The following is a 26,233-nucleotide window of genomic DNA, read 5'->3' on the forward strand; positions in this document are numbered from 1 at the left end:
ATTATTATTAGAATTATATGCCGACTAAAGTAAAAGATATTTTTATTTTTAATACATGTTATATACTTCCTCTGTCCCATAATAATAGTAGAAAGTGAATAGTTAATTGAGAGTTGTTGGCAAATGCAGCTGTAGTACATTGAAGAGAAAAAATTGTGAGCTTTCAATCAAAATCAATGTTTCGTGACATCTTTCACTTTTTACACATCTTTCCATTTTTAAATTAACTTAATTATCATGAATTATTACTATTTTTCTAATTTCACCTGCTGATCTTTTTTTTATTTATTATTTATTTTATTTTATTTTTTTATTTTATTTTATTTTATTTTATTTTATTTTTTTTATTGTTTTTTTTAGTATTGAATCATTGTAAAAAGTAAGAAGAAAAAAGAGAGTTTTCAAGCAAAGATTGAGATGCAATTGCCCAGTTCTTGATGCATCAAATGAAAAACAAAAAGCTGCCTGAAAGGTGCAATAGCATTAACTTCAAAATAATTTAAGTGCGACAGAATGACCACATCAAAAATTTGGAAACATGCTTCTGAAAATAATTGTCAAGGTGAATCTTAATGCTAATTTTGATCCTTTGAAAAAACAAAACTGGACATAAATGCAAAGATTATGGAGGAAAACTTGAAAAACTTAAGACATATTCCTCTTAGTAGAATATGCACCATAGAACTAGTAAACATAGCCTTTGATAATATTTCTCAGGAAATACTCGATATGTTTCACTCATAATTTTAAGATCATTCATATAGACAAAACAAAGCTTTGTAGCCAAGGGAGTCTACCTTCAAGTTTAAAATGTAGTAACAAAATTATTGAAAAATTCAGAAATTATCTGAACACTCAAAAAATAAAAATTAACAGAAATATTGCTTAATTTAGTCTAGTTTCTTGATAATAAATGTTGCATCTACATTTATTTTCTTTTGCTACAATTATTATGGGACAAAATAAATTCATCAACTGTTACTATTATTATGGGAAAGAAGTATAATTTTTTATTTATTAAAAATAATTTCATAAAGTAGTACTCATTTGAAAGAAAGTATTTCAAACATTATATCAGTTTTCATTAATAGTTAAAATAATGAATCACATACTCAATTAGCATTACTAAGTTATACTGAAAATGATAAATGTATTTAAAATGTTGTATTAATTATTGCTATTTAATGTAACATTTTAAGTGCATTTATCTTTTTCAGCCAGTTTTAGCAGATATAACCAGTTTCTGCCATTAGCAAGGAAAATCTACTTTTCTGTCAGCAGACAACCTACCAAGGGGAGATTGGCATGGGTTCCTCTTCTTCAACAAGTAAAAATAAATACTCTGAACCAAATATTGGAAATAAGTAATTTAAATAGTAAAAATAAACAATGAAAGAAACCTGAAATTAATCTTATGTTAAATATTTCTATATTATCCCAATATTTATGAAAATAAAGTAATAAATCACAATATGTCATTCATTCTCAAACATGTTTCACTGGAGAAAAATACAATAATATATAAATAAAGCTTAAAATGTAAATTAGCATAAAATTTTAAAAATCCCATTATTTTTCATGAAGCAAATCGCATACTTAAAACAGGCAACCAATTGTTTTTAAAGAAACATTGATATTTCCTTCTTAATGCGGCCGCCTCCATCGGTCTGCAAAATCGGAAGACTAGTTGTCAGAATTGGCAAACTCAGGATTTTTAATGCACAACATACTTAATTTTCAGACTGTTCTGATTCCAAAGTTGCCCATACATATCACTGATTCAATATTTTTCTTCCTCTAAGCCAGTGATTCTCAACCTTTTCGAAGCTGCCTCCACCCCAAGGAGCGAAAAATTTTTCAACGCCCCTCTTCATGAAAATCCTGTTATTTAGGTATTGGAAAGGGGGGTTCCTGAAAAAGCAAAAATTCTAAGTAATTTTTTTCAGTACACTTACACACCAAATTTTTTCATTTAACTCAAAAGTTCTACCTGGAAGGTAATTACATTCTTTCTGTTAAAACTGAAATGACTAATGGCAGAAAAAAATTGTTTAAAACATGTTTTATGTTTAAAGATTCTTTATTCTTAATTAAATAATTAAAAAAGAACAAAAAAAAACTAAACGAGAAATGAATCAATCAAGTATAATCAGAGGGATGTCTGTGCATAATAGTTCAGAGGCAGTTTCTGAACGTTCAGTTCAATAGTTCAATATTTTTAGAGAGATGAAGACACAAATCCCCTGTTTCCACGATTTGGAGTTGACCTCTTTTTTTTTTGTATCAACTGTTTGCCCATGGCTTTCCCTGATTTAACAATTAATTTTGATACATTATAAGAGGCTATCAAACCATTGTCACATTTTTTTGATGAGGTTGCTAGCAACCCTGAGTCAAACTGTGCCTTCAGAAACTTGGCTCTGATGTTCAGGAAAAACGACAAATCTTTATTTTGTTTGTCAGGATGAATTTTTTTGCAGATTTGTCTCACCATTCTTAGAATTGCATGACGGGAGTGATCTCGTAAGTTCGTTTTATTGTTGGTAAAAATGGTGTAAATCGGATAATCCATTTAATAAATTTTGGTGGGAGTTTTTAAATTAAGTTTGAATGCCAAAACATGCTCATCACCCCCTACCACCCAAGACATGCTCGCCACCCCCTCTGCTGCCCAAAACAAGTTTATCGCCCCTCAGCAAAACAAGTTCACTGCCCCAGTTGAGAACCAATGCTCTAAAATATTTATCAATTTAAATTTATAATCATTAGTAAAAGAAACAGCAATTTTTTATGATATTTATATTGTGCAATATACTTGATTTTCATGTTCACTTAAGACAGCATGATATTATTTTTTTTTTTTTTTCTCTTCTAAAAAGTTGACTATTTTTAACCTTCTGCCATGTTTAAAATAAGCAATAGTTTCTTCACGATACCACTCATTCTTTCACATTTTTTTTTTATTGGTATTTTTCTCCTCTAAAATGCTAGCCGTATTAATTTATTGTCAGTTAAAAAAGAAGCAGAAGTTTTCTGCAAGAGCACGGAATTTTTCATACTGAGTGAAAGTGCAGAATGGCCACCAATTTACTGACAGACAAAGTATTTCAAGATGCAAGTGAAAAATGGTAAGGGGGGGAGCATCTTTATGCTGGTAACTTGTTTTCCTAGGTCCAGGATTCTTTTTCTTTGTGCTTCATGAACTAAGCATTGCAGACTTGAAGAACTAACTTTCATCAAATGGTGCAAGATTAAATATGTGTGAAAATCAGACATACCAATATTTGATTCTATAACGGCAGCTTTTACAATAATCCAATACTGAAGCATTTAGAATACATGGCCACATTTCTTGAAAAAGAGGAAAGTACAGATGTGCCAGATGCATCCCCTTGCAAAACTTGACAATTATTCTGCCTTGCATGGTAAGATTTTATTTCGTATGGCAGCCCATTGAAATAGTTTAAATGTTTAAAAGCATTGAATAATGTTTATATTTTTGTTTGATTATCTTCCTGCCTTCTGCAGTACTTTGTGTCAAAAATGAATTTTTTACATTTTTACTAATTATTTTACAGTTTTTTTCCTTTTTCAGAGACAAGTGCACTTGTTTTATGCTGTTTTAATTGTTTAAATTTTCGTTTTATAGTTCGAACTTTCAAGACTAGCAAGTCTGCAAAAAAGGGATTTTCTTGAGAAAAACTCTTGGTGGTAACTTTTTGTCAATGTGGTGCATCTGGCACATCTATTCCGAGAGGGAAATAGCAGTGTAACTCACCCCTAATTCTAGGATCACTGTACAAAGCTTTTGACTGCCTCCAAGTGCTAAAATATAGACATCATTTCTCAGTAATATTCTGACAAATTTACAAAAATATATGAACAGTAGAAGCCAAAAAGAATAATTTAAAGCAACATATATTGCAAATAACACCAGATATTAAAAACAATTGCCAGTTGGACAACAAACGTTTCCAAAAAAGAAATTAACAATATAAAACACATACAAAGAAAAAAAAAGGGAATAAGTACACTTTTTAAATTACACTCATACATAAGTTCCCCTATACCCTATTTAAGCATTATAAATTCATCAGTTACTTAAATATAATAGTTTTTTAAATCATGTAAATATTATGACAATTCACAAGAAAAACTATTTCTCAATTAAAATATTTTAACATATAACAGATAATGTTTGTACATAAAATTAAATGTTGATGATTTCTAAAATTGGGGGAGAGGGTTAAATAATATAATTATTTTAAAAAAATCTAATTATATAATAATACTTCACATGGATTAATAATAGTTAAAATTTTAAGAGACAGAATCCTTCTCTCTAAAAGGTAAGTGATGTGGTTAAATTATTTGAATATATCAAAGCTACAAGGGCAAAAAAAAAAAAAAAAAAAAAAAAAAAAGAAGAAGGGTGCCTTCATGTAATACTTTCTGAGGTCTGAGGGAAAATGGTTCGTACTCACATTACAAATGGGAAAAATTCTATAAAACAACCATGCAGCCAGCTCCTATGCCTGGGTTCAAACCCAAAGAAGGTTGTTGAACTATGAGTATTTAACAGTCTTCACCACTTAACCACTGGTGAGGATAGATAAGTCATGTTATATATTTTATTGTGAATATACTGAATAAAAATTATAAGTCATGTAATGTGCAAGATTAAAAAAACTGATAGAAATGCCAAGTACGCGAATTTCGCCAAATGCAGGCGCCAGTCAAAGAACTTCGCCAAAATTGGCAGTTGCGAGAGAGGAGAGAAAAGAAGAGGTATGTGTAGAGACTGGCATATTCTGCCGAAATTCTACTATGCAAAATTTACTTATTATATTTTTATTCATGTGTGTGTGTAAAATAAAATCACGTTATCATGAAGCTAGTGTCTTCATTTCTGATGAATGATCGACCATTTATCACAAATTATTAACCTTTTCTAGGTAATGGAATACGCAGTTTTAAAATCGAAAGTTGAGTTTCATATTTTCAAAAGGAAGTGTACGTTGTGATCATCTTTCTGAGGATAAAATAAAAGTAAACTTTATTGGTGCAGCCAATATAATCAAGAAATCTTTAGATACCTGCAGAAATCCACGAGGTGAGAAATTAATTTTTTTTTTTTTTTTTTTTTTTTTTTTTTTTGTATCCTGCACACGATAATTTCAGTTATTGTGCCATTTTGTTCATTCTGGTTTAGATTCTAAATAAAATATATTTACTTTTGGTTTATGTAATACATGTAAATATAATTGCAAATTACATCCAATCTTATGGAAATTGATATTTTTAGCAAAGTATTAATTAATTTGAAATGTCGCTAAGGTTTGCCATTTTATTTTACTCATTTTAGAATTGTAATAAGTTGCAAGTATTACCGTTGAGAATGTTTTAAATGAATGGGTTGAAATTAGCCATTGTATTCATTCAAATTGTGATAAATTATAGATATTACTTCTGATTATTTCTGAAATTAATCAAAATAATCTAGTTATTCTTATTACTTCAGAATAAGAAGAATGTGTTATAGTGGTTTCTTCTAAAGCAAAACATACAAGTTATTATTGTTTGATGTGAATAAGTAATAATTGTATGAATTCTAAATGTGAATATTTTTAGTTCAGTGTTGGATAATTTGGAATATTACTTAAAATCTGCCATTATTTATTTATTTAGAATTATTGACGATTATAGTATTATTATTAAAAATGCTTTAATTGTATAAATGAAATATTGTCATGGTAAAATTGAAATATTAACTAAAAGTTTTGTGAAGATAGCAATGTTGTACCATTTTCTTAAGACAGTAAATAAGAAAAGGTAAAACTTTTTAAATGTATTTTAGTATCTGATTGTGTTTTATTATCAGTTGGTAAAATGCTACTCACACTTTATGTTTAGTTAGTGATTATAATTTTGGGTATTAGAAAGAAACTTGTTATAAAGTGTTAAGAATGGCTTTCCTGGATACAGCTAAAAAGGAAGATTTAAAAATCTCAGCTGAGGAGCTTGGGGAGAAGGTACTTCCGAATATAAAGTGGTATATTTAAAACAGGATAATTATAGGTAGCAAGAAGTATGAACAAAATTTTGTAATGTAATTATTAAACACTAATAAGAAGTAAAGAATCGAAAAAGAAGCGTTAGAAGCAAGGAAAATGGATTTCGAACTTGAGAAGTTACAGAGAGAAACACCTAGTAAGAGTGCAGAGAACACAGTCAATTTCGGATAGTTTGATGAGAACATGAGATCGCGTTATGAACTTCGGAAGTTTATGCAAAAATTCGACCCAAAAGAGGAAGACATAACCCTTTATTTAACTTTATTTGAAAGGCAGGCTAGTAGAGCTCACGTAAAAGAAACACACTGGGTTTCACATATTTTGAGCTTACTGCCTTACGAAATAGCACGTGAACTTGTCAATAAAGCTAAGGATTACAAGCACGTAAAAGATCTTCTCCTTAAAAGATTCCAGTTAAGTCCTGAAAAATTCCGTCAAAAATTTTTTCATCATCAGAAATCGAATGATAAAACATGGAAGGATTTTTTCCTTTGAAGTAGAGAGTTATTTCGAAGAATGAATTACAAGTTTAAAAGTTACGACCTTTGAACAATTAAAGAATCTTATGATATCGGATCAAATAAAAGGCAGAGTATCGAGTGAAGTAAAACGTCATTTTATAGACAATTGGGCTAAAATCGTAGTTCCATCTGACTCGACCAATCGGTTAGATGAATATGAGAATATGAGAGAGAAGGACAGGAGATATGCTTCTTGTAGTAAATTAAAGGAGCATGTCCGATACGGCAACTGGCTCAGTAAACCTTCAGAACAGGAAATCTGTGGATTCAATCAAAATACAGTTGGTCCTTCAAAATTTAAACAGCAAAGGCCAAACCAGCAATATCCTTCATATTGAAATGACAACACATATAGTCCACAAAAATGACAAATTCAAAAGGAAATTCCGGTTAATACAAAATTGAAATTCATTTCAAAACCTAAATGCTTTGTCTGTGGTGAAGAAACGCACTTTGCAAGAGCCTGTCCATCTCATAAAGAATAACATACCAAATCTAAGATAGAAATGTTACTGGGAGGATTAGTACAAACAACAACGAGTAAAGAAAATGATGAAGGGTACTTTCTGCTTGTATTACTGTTCCAAAGTCACCTTTGGCTGAAACAAATGTTATCGAAATCGATAAGTTAAATAGGGTAGAAATAAAGTGTGGAAAGATAAGCTTTCAAGGAATAGTCGACTCCGGTGCTCAAATATCTGTGATTCGGAGTGACTTGGTTTCTCACGACTGTGACGATGGAGAGGGAAAAATTAAAATTACTTCTGCATTTGGGGAAGCTGAAACTGCAACGTTAAAAGTGGTTCCTATGAAAATCAATGATGGCTATCATGACAAGGTACCGATAACTTGCACAGAGTCTAAAAAATTAGTTAGTGATATGTTGATATACAGCACCGCATATCAAGCAAAGTCTGAAAATATAAATTTAAGTGAGACCATGGAAGACATGTGAGATATACTCTGAAAACAGGAAATCATTTATAAAGTTGCAACAGTAAGATGAATCATTGGACTTTAGCCGAGAATAAGGAAGCTAAATTGGAATGTTATGCTACTGGAGATCCACTGCCTAAACTATCAGAAAAGAAAGGGCAAAATAAGCTATTTGATGATGAGGATGACAGACTGAGCCTGACCAAAGTTGATAATGTAGATAAAGCTGTGTTAATTTTAGAAATTCAAAGAACTGTTCGACCTGACGATGGTTTATATCAGTGCTCCGCAACCGGTGTGCCATAAGTAGGATATAGGTGTGCCGCAATCAAATACATGTATTTGACATTTTGCAATTTTTTATCATGTATTTAATACACAATGACAATTTTTTTTCCTTAATAATGTCTATTTTAAATGTTTTTATATATTTCACTGTTGTGTGGTTATGTGTGTGATTGTGTGTCAGCATTTGAATTTTTTCGGCACTTCCTTGATAACTCGGAACTCTTTGGTGTGCCACAAAATTCCAGAAAGATTTTTTGTGTGTCGCAGGTGAGAAAAGGTTGTGGAGCACTGGTTTATATTATTATGCAGCTGAAAACAAAGGGGCACATGTTGAAAAAACTGGCCATCTGACAGTCAAAATTTAACCAGTTATGAGTTCGATTCCTAGTACATCTATAAAAACATGGAATGGAAATCCTTCAAATTTGCCTTGCATTGCTGAATCTATACCAAATGCAACTATAACGTGGTCATTCCAAGGTCAAAAGATTCAGGATGATGAGTTTTATGCCATCTATGTACGCAGTGCACACAGTAATTTGATGGTTCATCCAGCAGTAGAACATGGTCAAAGTGTGTATGGAATATATAGATGTGAAGCTGAAAATAAACATGGAAGCCAGTTTATTAACATAGAGAAGCACATAGACCCTCTGGCTTAAGAGATGTAAAGGCTGCAAAAGAAACTGCTACAACCATAACATTTGAAATTGATAGCTCTGGTGATGATGGAGGACTTCCTGTTCGTGCCTTTGTTGTTAAATATCATGAAGAAGATGAACCTTATGGATCAACCAATAGTTCATGAATGGAGTGAAGGTTTCCCATATGTGCTTGAAAATTTAAAGCCTCAAACAGCATACAAAGTCCATTTTGCTGCAAGAAAAAGTTGATATTGGTGAATGGAGTGATGAAAAGCGAATTGTTTGCCTGCTGAATCGGCTCCAGAACTTTCAAAATTTATTACATCTGGAGGAAATGTGAGCATGTACTCTGATCGATTTCAAATTCATTGGACTTTACCATTAGCTAATGGACATAAAATTGATTTCTTTGAATTGCATTATTTTGAAGCGAAAAAGAAAAATGGAATGTGGCATAGGGTGAGAGAAGTAGTACAGATGAAAATTACAGACTGGGAAAATGCCCCTTCATATGAAATGACTAAGTTGAAATCTAATACATTTTATAAAGTAGAAGTTAGAATTCACAATGATATTGGTTTTAGTCAGAATGCAACTATGATATTTCAAACTGCAGCAGGTTCAGAGCATGATCAGCTAAGCAATGGTTACTCTGGCCAGGTACCAAGTTCATTATCCACGGGTACAACTCTTGCCATCATTATTGCTATTGTGTCCTTGTCATTATAATCATTGTTGATGTAACTTGCTACGTCCGATACCATTGGAGCCTTGTCTTTTTCCTTCAGAGTCGTGTGCAAAGCTGATGGTCAACGAAAAGGCTAAGGAAGCTGCTTATGAAGATGGAAAAGGACTGAATTTTTTGGCAGTTTTGTCTTCTGTAATTGCCTGCATGTATGTCTTTGGGCCTCCCTTTGTCATAGATTTTCAATTATTTCTAATATATAAAGTTACAACAAGGCTGGAAGTTGTAGCAAATGGCCATCATATTGCATTTTTTTCGCTTGTACCTCGGTTTAACACACGAAAAATATTTTGTGAAGAATGCAATTACATTACTGAAAAATATAATTTTAATTATTACAAAATTCAAATATCAGGGAAGAGTGGTCAATTATATATGTATTATTTCCTTATTATAAATGTAAAAAGTCATTTGCATCAACTTATGTTTAGTGAGTTGAGTTGTATGGTTCATACTGAGTCATCACTTTTGAGATTATTCATTCCTATTGTATGTTCACAAGTCATTCCATAATTTTTTTAAAGGAAACTTTGTTATTGGTTTTGTTAGCTTTCCTTGATAGTTGTATTGTATTAGAGGAAATTATTACATATGTATGAAAGATTAAGATATATATATATAAAATTAATAATTTTGTTATCATATATAAATACTGTGTATGTAAAGGTTTTTGTATATCTAATTTGTATACTTCAAATTAATGGCACATTTAGAGTAGGACTTTATGAGTGTGTGCAGGGATGCAGTGAAACAGGTATAGTGAAACTGATATAATCTTAACATAATTTAGAGATACATAAACAATGAACTTCGATTTTTTGATTGTGCGTATGGTCTCTAGCGAAACGCATACTCTTCCCAAGGAAAGACATTAAGATTAACACAACTGATAAGAAACGCCATGTATAAGTGCCAGTGAAAGAACTTCGCCAAAATCGGCAGTTGCGAGAGAGGAGAGAAAAGAAGAGGTGTGTGTGTGCATAGACCCGCATATTCTGCCAAAATTCTACTATGTAAAATTTATATATCATATTTTTATTCGTGAGTGTGTCAAATAAAATCATTTTGTCGTAAAGCCAGTGTCTTCATTTATGATGATCGATCGACCATTTATCACAAATTATCAAGCTTTTCTATGTAATGGAAGATGCAGTTTTAAAACCGAAAGTCGAGTTTCGTATTTTCAAAAGGAAGTGTGTGTTGTGATCATCTTTCTGATGCTAAAATAAAGGTAATTTATTTATGCCCTTTTTAATTTAACAACTTTTGCATGAAACTGTTTTAACTAACTAAATTTATAATTTTTTTTTCTGGCTATTGTAAAATTTTCAAAACAATATTTATAATATTAATACAAATGCAATTGAGAAATTTTACTTGCATATAAAAGAAAAATAATTTTTGGAATTTTAATAGAACTTTGAATAATATTGATTTAATTACTGATAGCAATTTGCATATGTAAGGATTTAAAATTACATCTCTATTTTTTGACTATATCCTACTACTTATACTACTGAATATCTATTTCCTGAACTGCTTACAAGTAGTTTTAATTCTTTTATTTCAAAAGCAAGCACATTAACAGTTTTATCCTATCTATTCTAAAAACCTTTCACCAACACATCTGCAACTATACTGTATTTTTTGCTACTCACTAGCAGAAAATACATCTTAACCCCTTAACTGCCGCGGGTGTATATATACGCCTTGCTCAGCCGATGCGTTAACTGCCCCAGATGCGCAGCCGATGCGTTAACTTTGCGAATAATTTTAGGTGTAGCAGCGCAAAGCAAATGATAGCAGTTTGGAAGGACGTATATATACGCCTGGGGCAGTTAACGCATCGGCTGAGCAAGGCGTATATATACGCCCGCGGCAGTTAAGGGGTTAAGCAACTTCAAGGATTATAAAAAAGATGCAACTATATAACTTACCTATCAATAAATACAACTCTCGAAAAGGGAAGAATACTTTGTTCCTCATCCCCACATCTAACAGGAGGAGATGATTTCAAACACTGATTATAAGAAGGCTTATCACCAGCATTTTCATTTTTATCACTTTCATTTAAGGCACTTAGAGAATTAGATTTGAAATTTTTAATCCACCATTCATGAAAGGGAAGAGCAGCTTTACCCGGAAAAATAAGCAACACCTAAAAGCAATGAAAGAATTTATTCAAAGAAATAATTTCATAAAAGAATCATTATAAAAAATATACAACAAATAAACTTGCTACATGTTACAATAATGAATATGTACAGCAGTGCAAAGATAGAACATTAATTAACATCAGAAACTTAACAAGGACTAATACAATTAAACCGGACAGGTTCTTAAATTTCAGAATCATACAATAAACATCTCGAATGCAATTAATATTTATAATTCAATTATAATATTTTTATAGTTTCATGTAAATTATTAGAAAATAACGCAAAATTTTTAGACATTGTATTAAAAATTATATATTAACATGTTTGATTAAATAGCATAAAACATTTACAACTTTTAATTGCCAATAAGAACTCTGAAAGTTAAATAAGCTGTTATTAAGTTCTTAATAGTAATTAAAAAATAATCTTGCCCAAAAGATTGAGTTCTTAACTAAAATTTTATTCTGCTACTTGGGTATAGTGACATTCTTTTCTTAAATTTAATAAATGATAGAATGTTATGAGATTATTTGATATTTTCCCATTTGTAACAGCACTTAAGAAAGGAACCAAAATGTTGCGGTAAATAGTTTGCCTACTAACTACAATTTAACACTGAAAATATTCAGAACTACATTAAACAATTTTTCCTTTTGATTCACATCATGTTTAGAAATACTTTGTGATTTATAACTAAAGTTTTTCCAAGGTAATGCTGCTAACAGTTTTTTCAGTAAATACAGGTTATTTATTAGCCACAAATAGTTGATGGTGTTCCAATTTGAGAAAAAGTACATAAATAAAATTATTTTAAGAGAATGGCAAACATGAAAAGGATTACTCCCTCAAACGTAATGTTTACAAGCTGAGAGCAAATACGAAATTTACAAAAACATTCACATTAACTAAAAAAAAACTGGTAATGGGTATTAACCCTTTTGCAATAGCATGCTACTGAAATAAAAACCCTTTGGAGATGGGTATGTCACATGTGCATCAGTCCCAAATGTTACCAGCAGCCAGGTGATGCACTGGTGCAAAACCGCTTGCATTGACCTACCAGATGGGTGCATCATATACGCACTTTCAAACACTCACATTCTCTTAGAATTTTTTTTAAATCATTAGATGGCACTCTGTGTCCACTCAGTTAGCTTACATAAATCTATATATTGTTAACCTTGTGTCCATAAAGTATTTTATGATTCTGATGATTCGTTTAAACATACGAGTTGGGAGATATAAAGTAAACAAAATGCAGCTGACAGGCACCTGAGGCTTCACGTGATATAAACATTGAATAGTTCAGATAATTCAAATTTATTTTTTTCCTCCATGAGAAGCTTGGGAGCAGAGCTATGGTTTTTAGGAATTCCTGTTTATATTCAGTTTGCATCTTCATTAGAAAGTAGACGTAAGTTTTTTTGCAGCGATTAAGAGAGTTAAACACTAATATTGTGATGTCTAAAAGGGAGAAGTTTTTAACTGAAGAAGAGTATGTTCAAAATGGTAAACAAGCCCAAGAGTGACTATTCTGATACCAATGACTCTCTAGATTTAAGCGAAGCTAGTGATTTGGATACCGAAATTTTGTCAAAGATAATTAAAAGCTTTCACCTCACAATTCAGCACAAAAGTGGATACTTTATAACAAAAAGTATACATAAGTGGATACTTTTTAAAGGAAGAAGAGTATATTCGAACGGTAAACAAGCCCATAAGTGACTAGTTTAATATCGAAGACTCTCTAGATTTAATGAAGGTAGTTATTTGGATATCGAAATTTTCTCAGAGACTGAACTGTTTAGCTTACACCTTGCAATTCAGCACAAAAGTGGATACTTCATCATGAACTCAAAGCCTTATGAATTTATGGGAATTGCAAGAGTTAATTTAATTAAAAATTATCTGACTGAAATTGATATTTTCAATATATTTTCTGATGATGATCTAATGAACATAATAGTTGAAGAAACTAATAATTCCTATTGAAAAAAAAAAAAAAAAAAAAAGATCGAAAATCCATCTCTATCCAAAATCAACAAAGTTTACTGCTGTAGATTGCACATAAAATGAGGAGACTCCTAGGATTATGTATCCTAATGAGAATCATTAAAAAGCCTGACCTCAAAATGTATTTCATAACTAATATGGAACACTAGCGACTAGACTATCACATACACAGTCTCCTTTCTGAATCATTTGTGCTATAATACTTAATCAGATATTTTATTATTTTTTACATATGTTTAGATATAGATTTAAATAAATTTTGTACAATATTTAATTAAGATGAGTAAAATGTTTTATTTTGCAATTAAATAATTTTTTTTTCAGAATGTCTTGATGTTCTATATTTATGATTATATTACTATTAGATAGGATTACAGAAAAAATCAATGTAATTTATTAAAAAATAATTTTTAATGATTTTTAGTCCAAAGGGGCAATTTGCCCAGAAGGACTATTAATTTCATTTTGCATTTTGCGTTGATTCACTATAAATGTTGCCTCACTTTTCAAATTGTTGCCACCAAATATTAGTGCTCTGTATTATAAATAATGAAGAATCTGCATAAATGCATATATGTTTCTCGCACTGTGATAAAATAACAGTACCTAGAGCCTATCAAATCTAGTACTTAGAGTACCTATCAAATTTTGAATAACATATGTTTCCACCCAAATATGGGCATCTGGAAGCCCGAATTTGGAATTTGTTTTATTATCTATTTCTATTCTGTAAAACTTTAAAGAATTTTTTATTAAGAAACTCAATGATTTCAAAGTGAACAATGGCAACACTGTAATGGAAAAAAAAAATAATAATCTCCAGCATGCAAGATTGTGTATCAGAAATTATAAAGGGGGGGGGGGATATGCTCATTTAAATATTATTTTGTGATACTGCTATTGAACTGAATTTAATGGTTAAGTGCGAAGAACATGATATTTAATAAATAAAAGTAACCCACAAAACATTAAAAAAATGTCTCTTTGGGCTTAATGTTAAATCTGGAAGCTTTCAGATTTTTATTTATTTTTAAAGTTAGGCTTAGCAACATGAAATACCCTGCCCTGTGAGATCATACTACCGCAAAAACATACTGTCTCCAGGTGAGTTGCACTAAGTGCCATGCCATTATGTAAAAGGATTAAGTACTGCTGCATATGATACTCCCTCCATGAAGTGGTTAAGTGGCACTTGCTGGTTAATGACCTAAAACTGCAATAGTATATTCCAGGGCTGTGTAGTCGGGCAGATTTTGGGGTAAAAGGAGTCGGAGCTGGAGTCGTTAAAAACAGGTCGACTCCAACTCCAGTTTTTGTTGGACAGTTTGAATTTGAAATGAAATTTAAATGAATTGCAAAAAATTAATGACAAGTTGAGCCATTAGTGATTAAATTGATTCATTTAGTTACAAATTACACTGGTAAATTTAAGTAAGCGGCAATAGCAGCAAGAACTCCCAAAATTGATGCCATTCTTAAGAAGCAAGCAGGAAAAGGAGCAATTATTGATAGAGCAACATGATAAGGAAGTATACATTTGATGATAAAGAGGTTATTAGAATTAAGAACTTTTTTTAGAAGATGTAGATAATCCTAATGTTTCACGAACAGAAAGACAGTGGAATGATCTTGCAGAATTGGAAACTCTTCTTTTTACATTGTATATAGCCACAAAAAGCTGCGATCTGAAGAATTGACAGGAGGCGAGAACTGAAGAATGTGAAATTTATTCTGAAATGGAGGGTTTATTGCAAAAGGAATCATTTCTTCAATGAAGAAAAGAGAAACTAGTTTGCTAGACAATGAGATTTTGCTGGGTTCAACATATGTAGATCCGAAACACTGAATTTTCTTAGATGATGAACAAATTAAAAAGGCAAAGAAAGCCATCCATGAACATCCATGAAGAATGAAATTATTCTCAGAACAATTAGAGAATTTGAATCAGAACAGTCAAACTGCAGACATTGCATTCAAGTCTCTTCCACCCTCTTCCAGGGATGAATTAAATTTTGAGAAATATTTTTGGATAATATTGAAGAGGCTAAGTCAAAGCGAATGAAAATAAAGAACCAGGAGCCTTTAGATATAAAAATGAAAAAAAATAAAAACAAGATTTCCACACGGCATTTGAAGAAATAGAAAAATATGATTGCGCTTGCAAGACACCGCTGTTAGAACTTTTAGAACAATCGTATCTATGGTCCTCCAAAGAAAGATCTTGATGAAACTGTACTGTTTCTTAGACATAATGAATGCCAGTTTTTTCATTTCATAATTAATGCTAATGAATATAAATAATTTGCTATGCCATCATTTTTTTTCCTGTAGCATCTATTACTTTTTTTATATTAAAAAATAAGCTGTAACTTATGTGTATATGTTTACATATATATATGTGTGTGGGAGTCGGAGTCCAAAATTCCAGGAGTCGGTTATTTTTCCTATCGACTCCACAGCCCTGATTCCTAGCTGGAGAGAATATAATATAACTGACAACTAAGGAGTGCTCAGACTTTTTATTATACAATTTAACTTCAGCAAAATGGCAAATGCAGAATACTAACACAGCAGAAATGGGTTAAAGAAAGTAAAACTGGTGAGTGTTGCTGCCAAAGCTCTACATCTAAAACTTGCAAGGAATGCACCTTAAATTTAATCTTAAATAGTCTTAACTCATTTGCATCCTGGTAAGAGTTCCTGAAAAGAAGAAACTACAGTAAAAATCCAAATTACTATTAAATGAGTGAATTAACAATGTAGTGATGCCTTTTGCTTTAATACATATTTTTTCAGTAGATCAGTTAAAAAGATTTTTTAAATTTCTGGCAGGTTTTTGATTGACAATTACATCAAATAAACTGTTAATTGTCTGCAGCTTGCCTCAGTATAAACTCTGATAAATAACAGAGCAAGTATATTCCCTCAAATCAACTCTTAGTTCATATTCTAACACTTTATCAGCAGTAGACACCATGATATTTCTGCCAGCACATCTTCTTTCATGTTCAGTTTAACTGCATGAGAACTAGAACACTCACAGCTTTTTAGCAAATTACCATATGATGGGGAAAAAAAAAAAAATGTTTCTGCTTCTTTCTCAACAAATTTTGTAAATCAATGCAAAATGCAGTAAGAATTAATATAAAATGAACAAATGCTGTTCCAAAATCTCTGTTGAGGGCAGGCAAAGTCTCACCTGAAAATGATGCAATATAGATATGTATTTGCTCTAACTGGCCTGAAATTCCCATTGAAATGAAAAGAGATCAACCCCCAATCTTCCCTTAAGGAATTTAAAAAGAAAAAAAATAATAACAGGAGAAGGAAGGGGGAAAAATAAAAAATCACGTATACCTTTCAAGAATCCAGAACAGCTTTAAGAGTTGCAGCAATGTTTGCAAGAAAGCAAAATTGTGGATGATATTATTGATGGTATATATTTTAATACCAAGTACTAAAATATTTTTCAGTTGAATCCTTTTAACTATACTTTTTAAAAAGCTTTTACAGTGAAATAAGTATACATTATTACATAATTTTTTACAGTTATACCTTAAATTAACATTATATTTTGCATATTAAAAAACAAGTCAAACAGGATATATAGAAATCATGCACATTTTAAATCAAAAAAATATTGGTAATTTGATCTAAATACCGTGGTAGTTGTGTGCACCAAAGAAGTATAAACTATCTTTCTTCTTTGCATTTATCTGCCATTATATGTTGATGTAATTCGACTTTCGATTGAAAACAATGTTAGATTTTTTAGATCTGCCAGATTTCTAAGCAATGTGTTTTCCTTTTATGTATTCCCAGTACCATCTTCTCGGTGATAAAAAATGCTGTACATTTTCATTTTCAGAATGCAGTGAGAAATTACAAAGTATTATATCACTTTTTAATAAATTTAAATAATAAGAAATAATATAAATTTTATCTAAAGCTCCAAAATTACAGTATTTGAAGGCTTCACTGAAATGTGAAGTCTAGCACATCATTCAAAATATTCAAATTTCAGACTGTAATTTTGAGGTAGTATGGAATCTTTCAGACAAAAGATGTTCAAATATGACAGAACAAAATTTTGCATAGTTAAACTTTTCCTAAATTTACCAACTATTCAAAATGAATCAGCTATTGCTATTCAAATTTAGTTAACAACATTAATGAAGTAATTCATTCATTAGAAGTATTGGACCAAACCATTGATAATTTTGGTGATACTTTGATGGCTTACTTAATTTTATAAAAATTAAATCCTTCTACAAAATTATGGTGGGAATGCCAGCTAAAATGTAATGAGACTTTAAAGGTAAGGCTATTAATTGAATTTCTAAAGAACTATGTAACACTTAAAACAGCAAATCAAAAGGTACCTAAATTTGTATTTTAGAGTAAAACTAATGTTTGGTAGCTACTTTAGGCTGTGATTATTGCAAAGAAGATCACAGTTTAGCCAAAAGCTCAAAATTTCTAAATTTAACAGTTTAAAAGAGCAGACTTAGTAAAATCAAAACACTACTGTTTTAACTATCTAGTTGGCACTTATTCAGAAAATGCAAGAATTTAAATACATTTCAACCTTGCTTTAAGAAACATCACAGTATTTTGCACATTGTAAATAATTCAAAGAACAAAACTTAGTTAAAAAATATGTCTCCGCATAAACATATAATACACACATACAATACATTCCTAAATGAAATGAGGCAAATAAATTGAGTCGGGATGTTTCATCTACAGTTTGTGTCTCTCATTATGATTCGAATGAAAAAAGTAATCAAACTAGCCACATTTTGTTGTGTACTGCATTGATAAAAGTTCAAAATTTTCGATAACATTTTGTGAAGTAAAGATGTTTATGTGACATTGGATTTCAGGGATCATTTATTTCAAAAGACTGTGAAGAAATTAGGATTACGAGTGAAAAATAATTCCATTTTTGTGTCTTTGTTTAGAAGAACTTAATACTGTGACTAATGGGAAAGTTGATTTATTATTCACTTCTCATTATCTGTACCATTAATCATCTTTGACAACTCGAATAATTTAAGGTTAACTGATCCATTATTTTACAAGTAACAACTCACTGACATTTTGTTTGGTGTAAATGCACTTCTGCATTTAATGATGAAAGAAATGGTCAAACATGGTACAAATTGCCCACTTGTGCTAAACTCGAGATTGGGATGGATAATTTTGAGTACTAGAAATTTCGAGTCACAGACAGCTGTATCACTACATGTAAAATCATGGGAATGCAAATACAGATAAGTTAAATTTCCAAATTTCCAAATGTACAACATTTAACGGATGAAGAAAGATTTTGTGAAGAACATTTTAATAGTTTCCATTTTTAGAGACAAATCAGGCCATTACTCAGTTCCATTACCATTCAAACATAATAAAGATGTTTCAGGTGATTCTCATGAAATGTGCAGAAATTTCAATATTTAGAGAAGAGAATGTTATCCATGCCAGGAATTTACAATCAAAATATTCAAATTATGAAAGAATGTTTTTCACTGGGACAGACAGAACTAGTATCAAATACATATTGTGAATTAGTGAATAAACACTGTTATATCCCATATCGTTTCATATTAATGGAATCTAGCTAAAAAACAAAACTGAGAATTCTTTGATGCAAGTGCTAAAAACAACCAAAAGTACTTCTTTAAATGATACATTAAAGATATGTCCAAACACACAAGATGATTTATTTTATATTTAGATTTAGACTTCATAACATTGCAATAATCAACAATATTTGAACGATGTATACACTAATAAAAGTTCACAAAAAGATTGAGATGTTCAGAAAATATTATGGAGAGATAGCCCAAATAAAAAAATACAAGTCTGTCATTTAAACACTGTCGCATATGGAACTGTAGCTGCTCCATATCTTGCGACGGAAGTTTTAAGTAAGTTAGCGATTCATGAAGGACTGAATTTTTTTACGACAAGGAATATCATTTTAAAAGATTTTTACATTGATGATGTACTAAGTGGTGTTAAGGAGAGTCCAGAAGGTATTGCATTGAAAGATGAATTGCAGTGACTGCTAAAAAACGGTGGCTTTGAGCTTCATAAGTGGTTGACAAGTGAACCTTCATTGTTAGAAAATGCTGGCTTAACAACAAACACAGCTAGTGCCTATATTCATTGTCATAGAAAGTAAAACATTTAATGCTCTGGTGTTGATATAGCATTCTGACAATGATGAATTCAAGTGCAATTTCAGTGTAATAGATTATCATGGTGTTCTGAATAAAACAATTATTTTGTCATTTGTATCAAGGTTATTCAATCAGTTGAGGTGGACAGTTCTTTTTGCAATTCTCGCTAATATGATCTTCAACAATTGTGGAAATTATACTTCTCATGAGATGATCCTGTACCAAAAGAGATTGATTAAAATTGGAGAGGTTTGTGTACAGAAATTAAACTATTGAATTCCATAAATGTAGCTATAAAAGATGTATTATACAGGTTATTCTTAATGTGAGCTTCACAGATTTTGTGACACATCCAAAAAGGGCTACGCAGCAGTTCTTTACATTAAAACTTGAAATAAGTCTAACATTCATGTTAAACTTGTAACTGCTAAAATTCATGCAGCAGCATTGTAACCTCTCATAATTCCAAGATTGGAATTACGTGCAGCAGCACCATTGGCAAGTTTGATTCAGGCTGTTAGGGCTGCATTAGTTATAATATTTGATTCATTGCCTGCGCGGAATGATGCACAAATCATGTTGTCATGGTTAAGGTCAAATTCTAAAAGGTGGTAAGTATTTGTATCCAACAGAATAATTGTTTTATCCAGCCTCAGATCACAGAGTCAGAGTTGTTAGTATTAAAACTGGTCATGGTGTCATAAAATGACCTGTTGTGAAATTGTGTCCTCTTCTTATAATGACTAAAAACTGTGAACTGCATCATATATCACATTTTTGTATTTTCTATTAGTTTTATTAATAGTTTTTTTCATTGCAGAATAAAAATTTGTAAAAATCACCTATTGCTGAAATTCTCTAGGATTTCAATGGGAGCCTGGATGTTCATTTAAATACTACAAGCAGCATATGAAATCTAAGAGTGCTTAATTTATTCATTTGATGCTGAAGCATCAGGCCACCCAAACTGAAAATTGGCATAATTCATCTATAACTTATTGTTGTACAAAGTGTGTAGTTTTTCATTCTTTCAGTTTCTAATTTTTGCATGTGGAAATAAGACTAGTAGTTGATAGAATGTCATTTTGTGATCAACAAGTAGAATGGCTCGCTTATTTTGTATCTTTTATTTCATATTTAGTGTAATTAAATAAAGCTAAAGAAATACAGTCCCAGTGCCGTGTGTACTTAGTGAGCCAGCCACAGTGAATCACTTAAAGAGATGTATAATGCTGAGGAAGAATCAAACTCATGTTTAGTGTTCTGGCTAAAAATCATGAAAAGCTTTCACAAATAACAAGGTATATATCATAACAGCCTGAAATTAAAAACTGTTAATAAATTTAATAACAGTCCAACAAATGTTGAACAATTTTTATAAATTTAATGTTCATAATACTCAACTCCTTTCACTTTAATTATTTTTATTATAATTAAATTTTAATTTTCTTTTATTCATATAGTTCTTACAATTCAATGTAATAAATGAAGGTTTTCATAATAATTTTCAAAATATAAAGGACACAAACACCATCATTTTCTAAAATCAGTTAAGAAATTAAACAAATATTACCTATATTAAAAAACTGAAAAAAAATTACCTTTTCATTCTCATAAAATGGAAAATCTGGATATGTATATATTTTCACATCTTTTGGTGCCAAAACAGCAGCATGTGCTGCTGTACTTTTACCATCCACTTCCTTAGGATGCTTGATGATGTCTATTTTAACAGGAAGCTAAGAAAGGATAAGAAAAACAGTTAATTCAGAATTTTCAAAAGATCACAAAATTTGAGCAAGCATTTAATTTGAATAAATTAGCTTTGCATTTCTAAATATATTTGTTTCAAATTTTCTTTCACCTAACGCATATGAAATTCCCTGATGACCCAATAATTTGTGTACAGCATCCGTTACTCATTAAACTTACTTCCATTCCATGCATATTTCAGTTTATTAAGCAGCTGAGTTTAATAAACAGTGATTTCAGTTAAGCAAACTACAGTATGAATTTTGAATTTATTAAGTAAGATAGTAACTAAAAATTCATCTAATAATTAATACCTAAATTATTATTTAAAAATGAATGTTAAAATTAAATTTGGGAATTTATTTTCTATTTATTTATTTATTTATTTCCTTTAATTTTATAATTATGTAGCTGATGAAATTTTAAACTTTTACAAAGAACTACTCTATCTGTATTATTTCACATTGTTTGGTATCAGTCTTTCAACTGTATTTTCAAGTTTGTAAAACTGTTGGTAGTTTCCTGATTGCCACCTTTCAATTCAAGAGCTCTTCTTAGACAGTTCTTTCGCGATTCAGCTGAAGTTGACACATAGTCACTTTCTTCTGTATAACTTTCACAGCAAATTCCAGTTTCTGTAGCTTTTTTAACATTTTGTAAAATATAGCAGTCAGTGTTTTCATGTGCTTTCTCAATATAATCATCAATTGCAATGTATTCTGAAAATGAATTTTTGTAACTTTGCTCAGTGATGTCCAAAATATTATAAATACTTTGCAATTTCTCTGTGTCTTCTAAATAAAAACTACATTTTGAGAGACTGCTAACTTATATACATAGCCTCTAGCAAAAATTTCCACTTAGTTATCTCCTTCAAAGTGCTTACATTTTCACAAGATTCAATTTTGCTTATCTTTTTTTAAATGATATGACATTTTTTCTGTAATTAACCCTCTGAGCTCGTATTTTTGGATCTGACATAAAGACCTATATTTTAAGAGCCTTTATTAGCTAAATTTGTACATTTACTTACTTTAGGCTCTATTTTCATAAACTTACATTTATTAAGATGACATTTAAATTATTAAAGAAAGTAAGAAAGCAAAATTTCGTAAATTATAAGCTAATATCTACGAAATGACAAAAAATCTTATGACCAGAAAAAGCCAGCCCCTTTTTCACTTATCTGTCCTATTCAAAAGAAATCAGTAAGGTACTGCTTATCATCTATGAATTCTTGGTAAGTTAAAGGTAAATTCTTAACTCCTTTTAAACACTGAGGTTTTCTACTCTTCCCAATAACCACTTACATCTTTTTAATTGTTGCATCCATATTGCACTTTAATAACACAGTAACTCGTTCTTTTAAATGTGCACTTCAGTAATGCTCTGTAAAACAGACCAGTTTCATTTGCATCACAAATTTTGTGTGGACTGTATTCTTTCAGAAGCCCAAGTAAAATGTCTTTTATCCATTTCTCAGCCAAATGATGATCTGACCCTTGCTTCACATTATGTAGTTTCTGATAAACAATGTTATTTCTCTTTTTCCATCTTGTGAACCATCCATCAGTTGGGATAAGATTTTCTACTAGTGAATCCTACAGACTTTGTGGTCAAAAGAGTTTTAGAAATTGAAACTTGTTTTTTTTTTTTTTTTTTTTTTTTTTTTTTTTTTTGTCTCAAAGCTTGAAACTATTCTAGAAGAGCAGTTTCAATGCCAATTTTCCATCCCTTTTGCCCTTCCTTAATACATTTGCAGCTTTTACTAGTTCTTTATCAATTTTATTTCTTTGTTGAAATGCCTTGCACAATGATATTTGTGAAATCACTATTTTAAAATCTGCTTTTCTCTGGCTGCATTATGTACCATAATCTAAGGGTGGCAAAATTTTGGACCTGCAGAGACTGCACTGATACATAAGTCTATCATCAGTTCTAGATAAGGCTTAAGTATATGTGAAAACTTATTCATTCGGAACTCAGATAAGCCTTAATCATGAACAGAAAACAGTCATAAGTACAATAAATTACTAAATTAACATAATTCAGGCTTAACTTCATAAGCATGCGATACCAGCAAGACAAAATGGTTAGTCTATATTTTAGGGTGCTCCTTGGATTATCAGCAAGTTGTTGTTTTATTTATCGCCAAATTGTTGTTTCATTTATGGTAACCTGAGCAGTTTAATGTTATAAAAACCCTATTATAGCATGATCGGTTGCGGAATTTGACTGATAGGAAAATATTTGTAAGGGCTTATTTCTGCGTTGGATGTCAGTTAGGAAGTACACTGCTTATTTTGTGCTGCACTTCGTAAAATGGCTGATGTGATGAAATTAATCTGAAGTTTCTGCACGATTTGGAACGAAAGGATTTGGGGAAAAAAGCATTAATTGATTGATTTGTAAATGAAGGTTTACTTAGTAGTCATTATAAGTGTCCTGTCTGTACAAAGGAAATGCATATGGTAGAACATAAATATCATTCTGATGGCTATGAATGAGTTTGTCAAAAGAAAGGTTCATGCAAAAAATGCTACCAACAGTCCTGTACTACGGAGGATATTTTTTACTCTTATTTTTGTGAATTTATGCGGCAACAGCAGTATGCATATTCTAGTTCAGACAATTTTAGAAATTTTTTGGATGCTGTTAAAGAATTTTGTGTGCCACAGAAATTTCTAAATATGGTAAAGTAATATTTCCTTTTTGTAGTGTGTATATACAATAACATGGATTTCCTTTTTTATGTTATTTCATTGCATGATTTAAAATGCAGTTTGTTGAGCTTTGATTGGCTACAAATCTTCTTCAATTTTGGTCATGAGTAACTTTGTTATAACATTATATGACATCATCATTCTCCTGATTTTTTTAAGTGAAAATAGATCGATGTGTGCATGGACAAATTCAATGGAGTGTGCAATGCTGAGTTTGTACAATTCTCTGATATTTTTTTAAGTGAGAACAGATCGATGTGTACATGGACACCAAGTTTGACTTGTTAGTTTGATTTGGTCAATTCCTTGACTTGTTATTTTGGTTTTGTGTAGTGGCCATCTTGAAACTGTGCCCTGCTGGCTAATCACTATAAATCTCGCCAATTTTCGCCAAAGAGCACCCTGATATACATTTTTACCCACAAAATTTAACAAAACAAAATGTCTTAGTTGCGATCTTCTGACAAACTGCCAGAACTGCATAGCAGATACTAGCTAAGCTTTATGATGATAGGTGTGAATTTGAAGGTTCTCATATATCGCACACAAAATGCAGAATTTTCCAGTTAAAAGAATTGTGAAAAAGTATGGCGAAGTGGTAATAATTGATGACGATGTAACAGAAGTTCGTCATAGCAATGACAATGCTGCTATCATAAATCAACTAACGAATGATGAAATTTGTAGTGAACCAGCTTTGAAAATGATCAGTATTATTTCCTCATAAATAAATAATAATACTGAATATCAACGATTGTTATACTTCTGTAGTTACACCTACACAGAAGTCCAAAATTTTCAGTAACTGTAGATAGTTGTCCCAAGTGGAAATTACCAGAAGCTAGTACTTATATTTGCTTTCCTGATTAATTAAAGATTTCTTTTATGTTTAACCAAAGGCCCAAATTTTAGTTTAAAATTGTAGAGTCAATAGGTTTTTTTGAAGAGGAGAAGTGAAAAATATGCAGTGCGCAGACCAGAACTCAAAACTGAACCTCTTGAAAATATTGAGCCGGGACCTGTCGAATACAGACAAATGCACTATTGTTACACCGCGAAGGCATACTGGAAGAAGGTAGAAAATACCTTATAAAATTCTAAAATTAGTGATTTCAATTAAAGTGATCAACTAAATTTTATTTTCTCTTTCAAAATAAGAAACAAAAACCTTTCATTAAAAATTCTCTTTAGGTACTTCAAACTATGTAGTCATTCAGGAGCTTGGTAGGAATGAGATATCGGATGCAAGCAGTAAAACATTAAAAAATAAAAGGTCAGGCTTTCTAAAAATAAATTTTAATATAGTTTTTACCTGTAATTTGTATAGCAGAAATAAGAGCCAATTTCCTTTAGAAAGTCTTCCATCTTTTTCCTCATACAGATAACCCTTATGCATTTTGAAATTATTTGAATATTGAATAAATAAATGAAAATTCATGTATAACTAGAAATTGGAAGGAGGGTGACAATGGTTGAGCATGAGATAGTTGGAGTTTCAGGCGGGTGATTAATTTATTATGGCAAAGCAAGTGCTATCAACTGAAAAGCAGGAAGACTTTCAAGAATAGTTTCTAACCATTAAACTGTCTTTTCTCCTTTATTAGGCATTTTGCCACATTTTCTTAATGCAATTCTTATATTCTTAATGCATAAATTATTCTTAATGCAATTAATTCTTTAATGCAATCAAAAGCTCTCATGCTAACTTTGATATTTTATTTCTAAAACATTGCTTTCATTTTTTTAGATAGTTAACCTATCTATTTAAGATTAAAATTTTTATTTTATGAAGCATTTTCAGAGTAGATTTTCTCTGCTCCTATTGAAGCAGCAGAAAATGGTATTATGATTAGAATATTTACTACATCTAGGCATCCAATGGTTGTCTTCCTTTGAAGGCATAGGGGTTGATCTTTACATTATGGTAACTTGGCGCTTTTTTGGCGAAAATTTGGCGACCAACTCTCCTACAGCAACCCTCTATTTTTTTTTTCCCGCCGTCATTTTGTCTTCATGAAGTAAAGACATGTTTCTTTTCTTTTTATCTACTAAACACTTCTTCTAACAATCTACTAGCCGAATTACACTTATGCTAGAAATTTTATCTAACAAAACTGCTTAATCATGACAAATATTCACTGCAAAATTGGGAAAAAGTGCACAATACCATACTCCTTACGCGTTTTTCAA

The 26,233-nt window shown here is 30.8% G+C and overlaps 1 protein-coding gene and 1 pseudogene across 3 annotated transcripts in view; one reads left to right on the forward strand and one right to left on the reverse strand.

Moving 5' to 3' along the window:
* LOC118202093 (tRNA-uridine aminocarboxypropyltransferase 1) overlaps nt 1-26,233 on the reverse strand; it is a 57,830-nt gene that overhangs the window by 21,910 nt on the left and 9,687 nt on the right. For all 3 annotated transcript variants that reach the window (XM_085827467.1, XM_085827464.1, XM_085827466.1), the window contains exons 2-4: nt 21,170-21,307; nt 11,146-11,366; nt 3,779-3,825 (exon numbers count right to left, since the gene is read on the reverse strand). In XM_085827467.1, coding sequence (XP_085683593.1) covers nt 3,779-3,825; nt 11,146-11,366; nt 21,170-21,307 — 406 coding nt within the window. The remainder of the gene's footprint in view (nt 1-3,778; nt 3,826-11,145; nt 11,367-21,169; nt 21,308-26,233) is intronic.
* On the forward strand, nt 7,598-9,721 carry LOC146993496 (fasciclin-2-like; annotated as a pseudogene).

Source organism: Stegodyphus dumicola, chromosome 12, assembly GCF_044657685.1.
Source record: "Stegodyphus dumicola isolate Sdum_Otavi_A_Nest chromosome 12, ASM4465768v1".
Classification (NCBI taxonomy): domain Eukaryota; kingdom Metazoa; phylum Arthropoda; class Arachnida; order Araneae; family Eresidae; genus Stegodyphus; species Stegodyphus dumicola.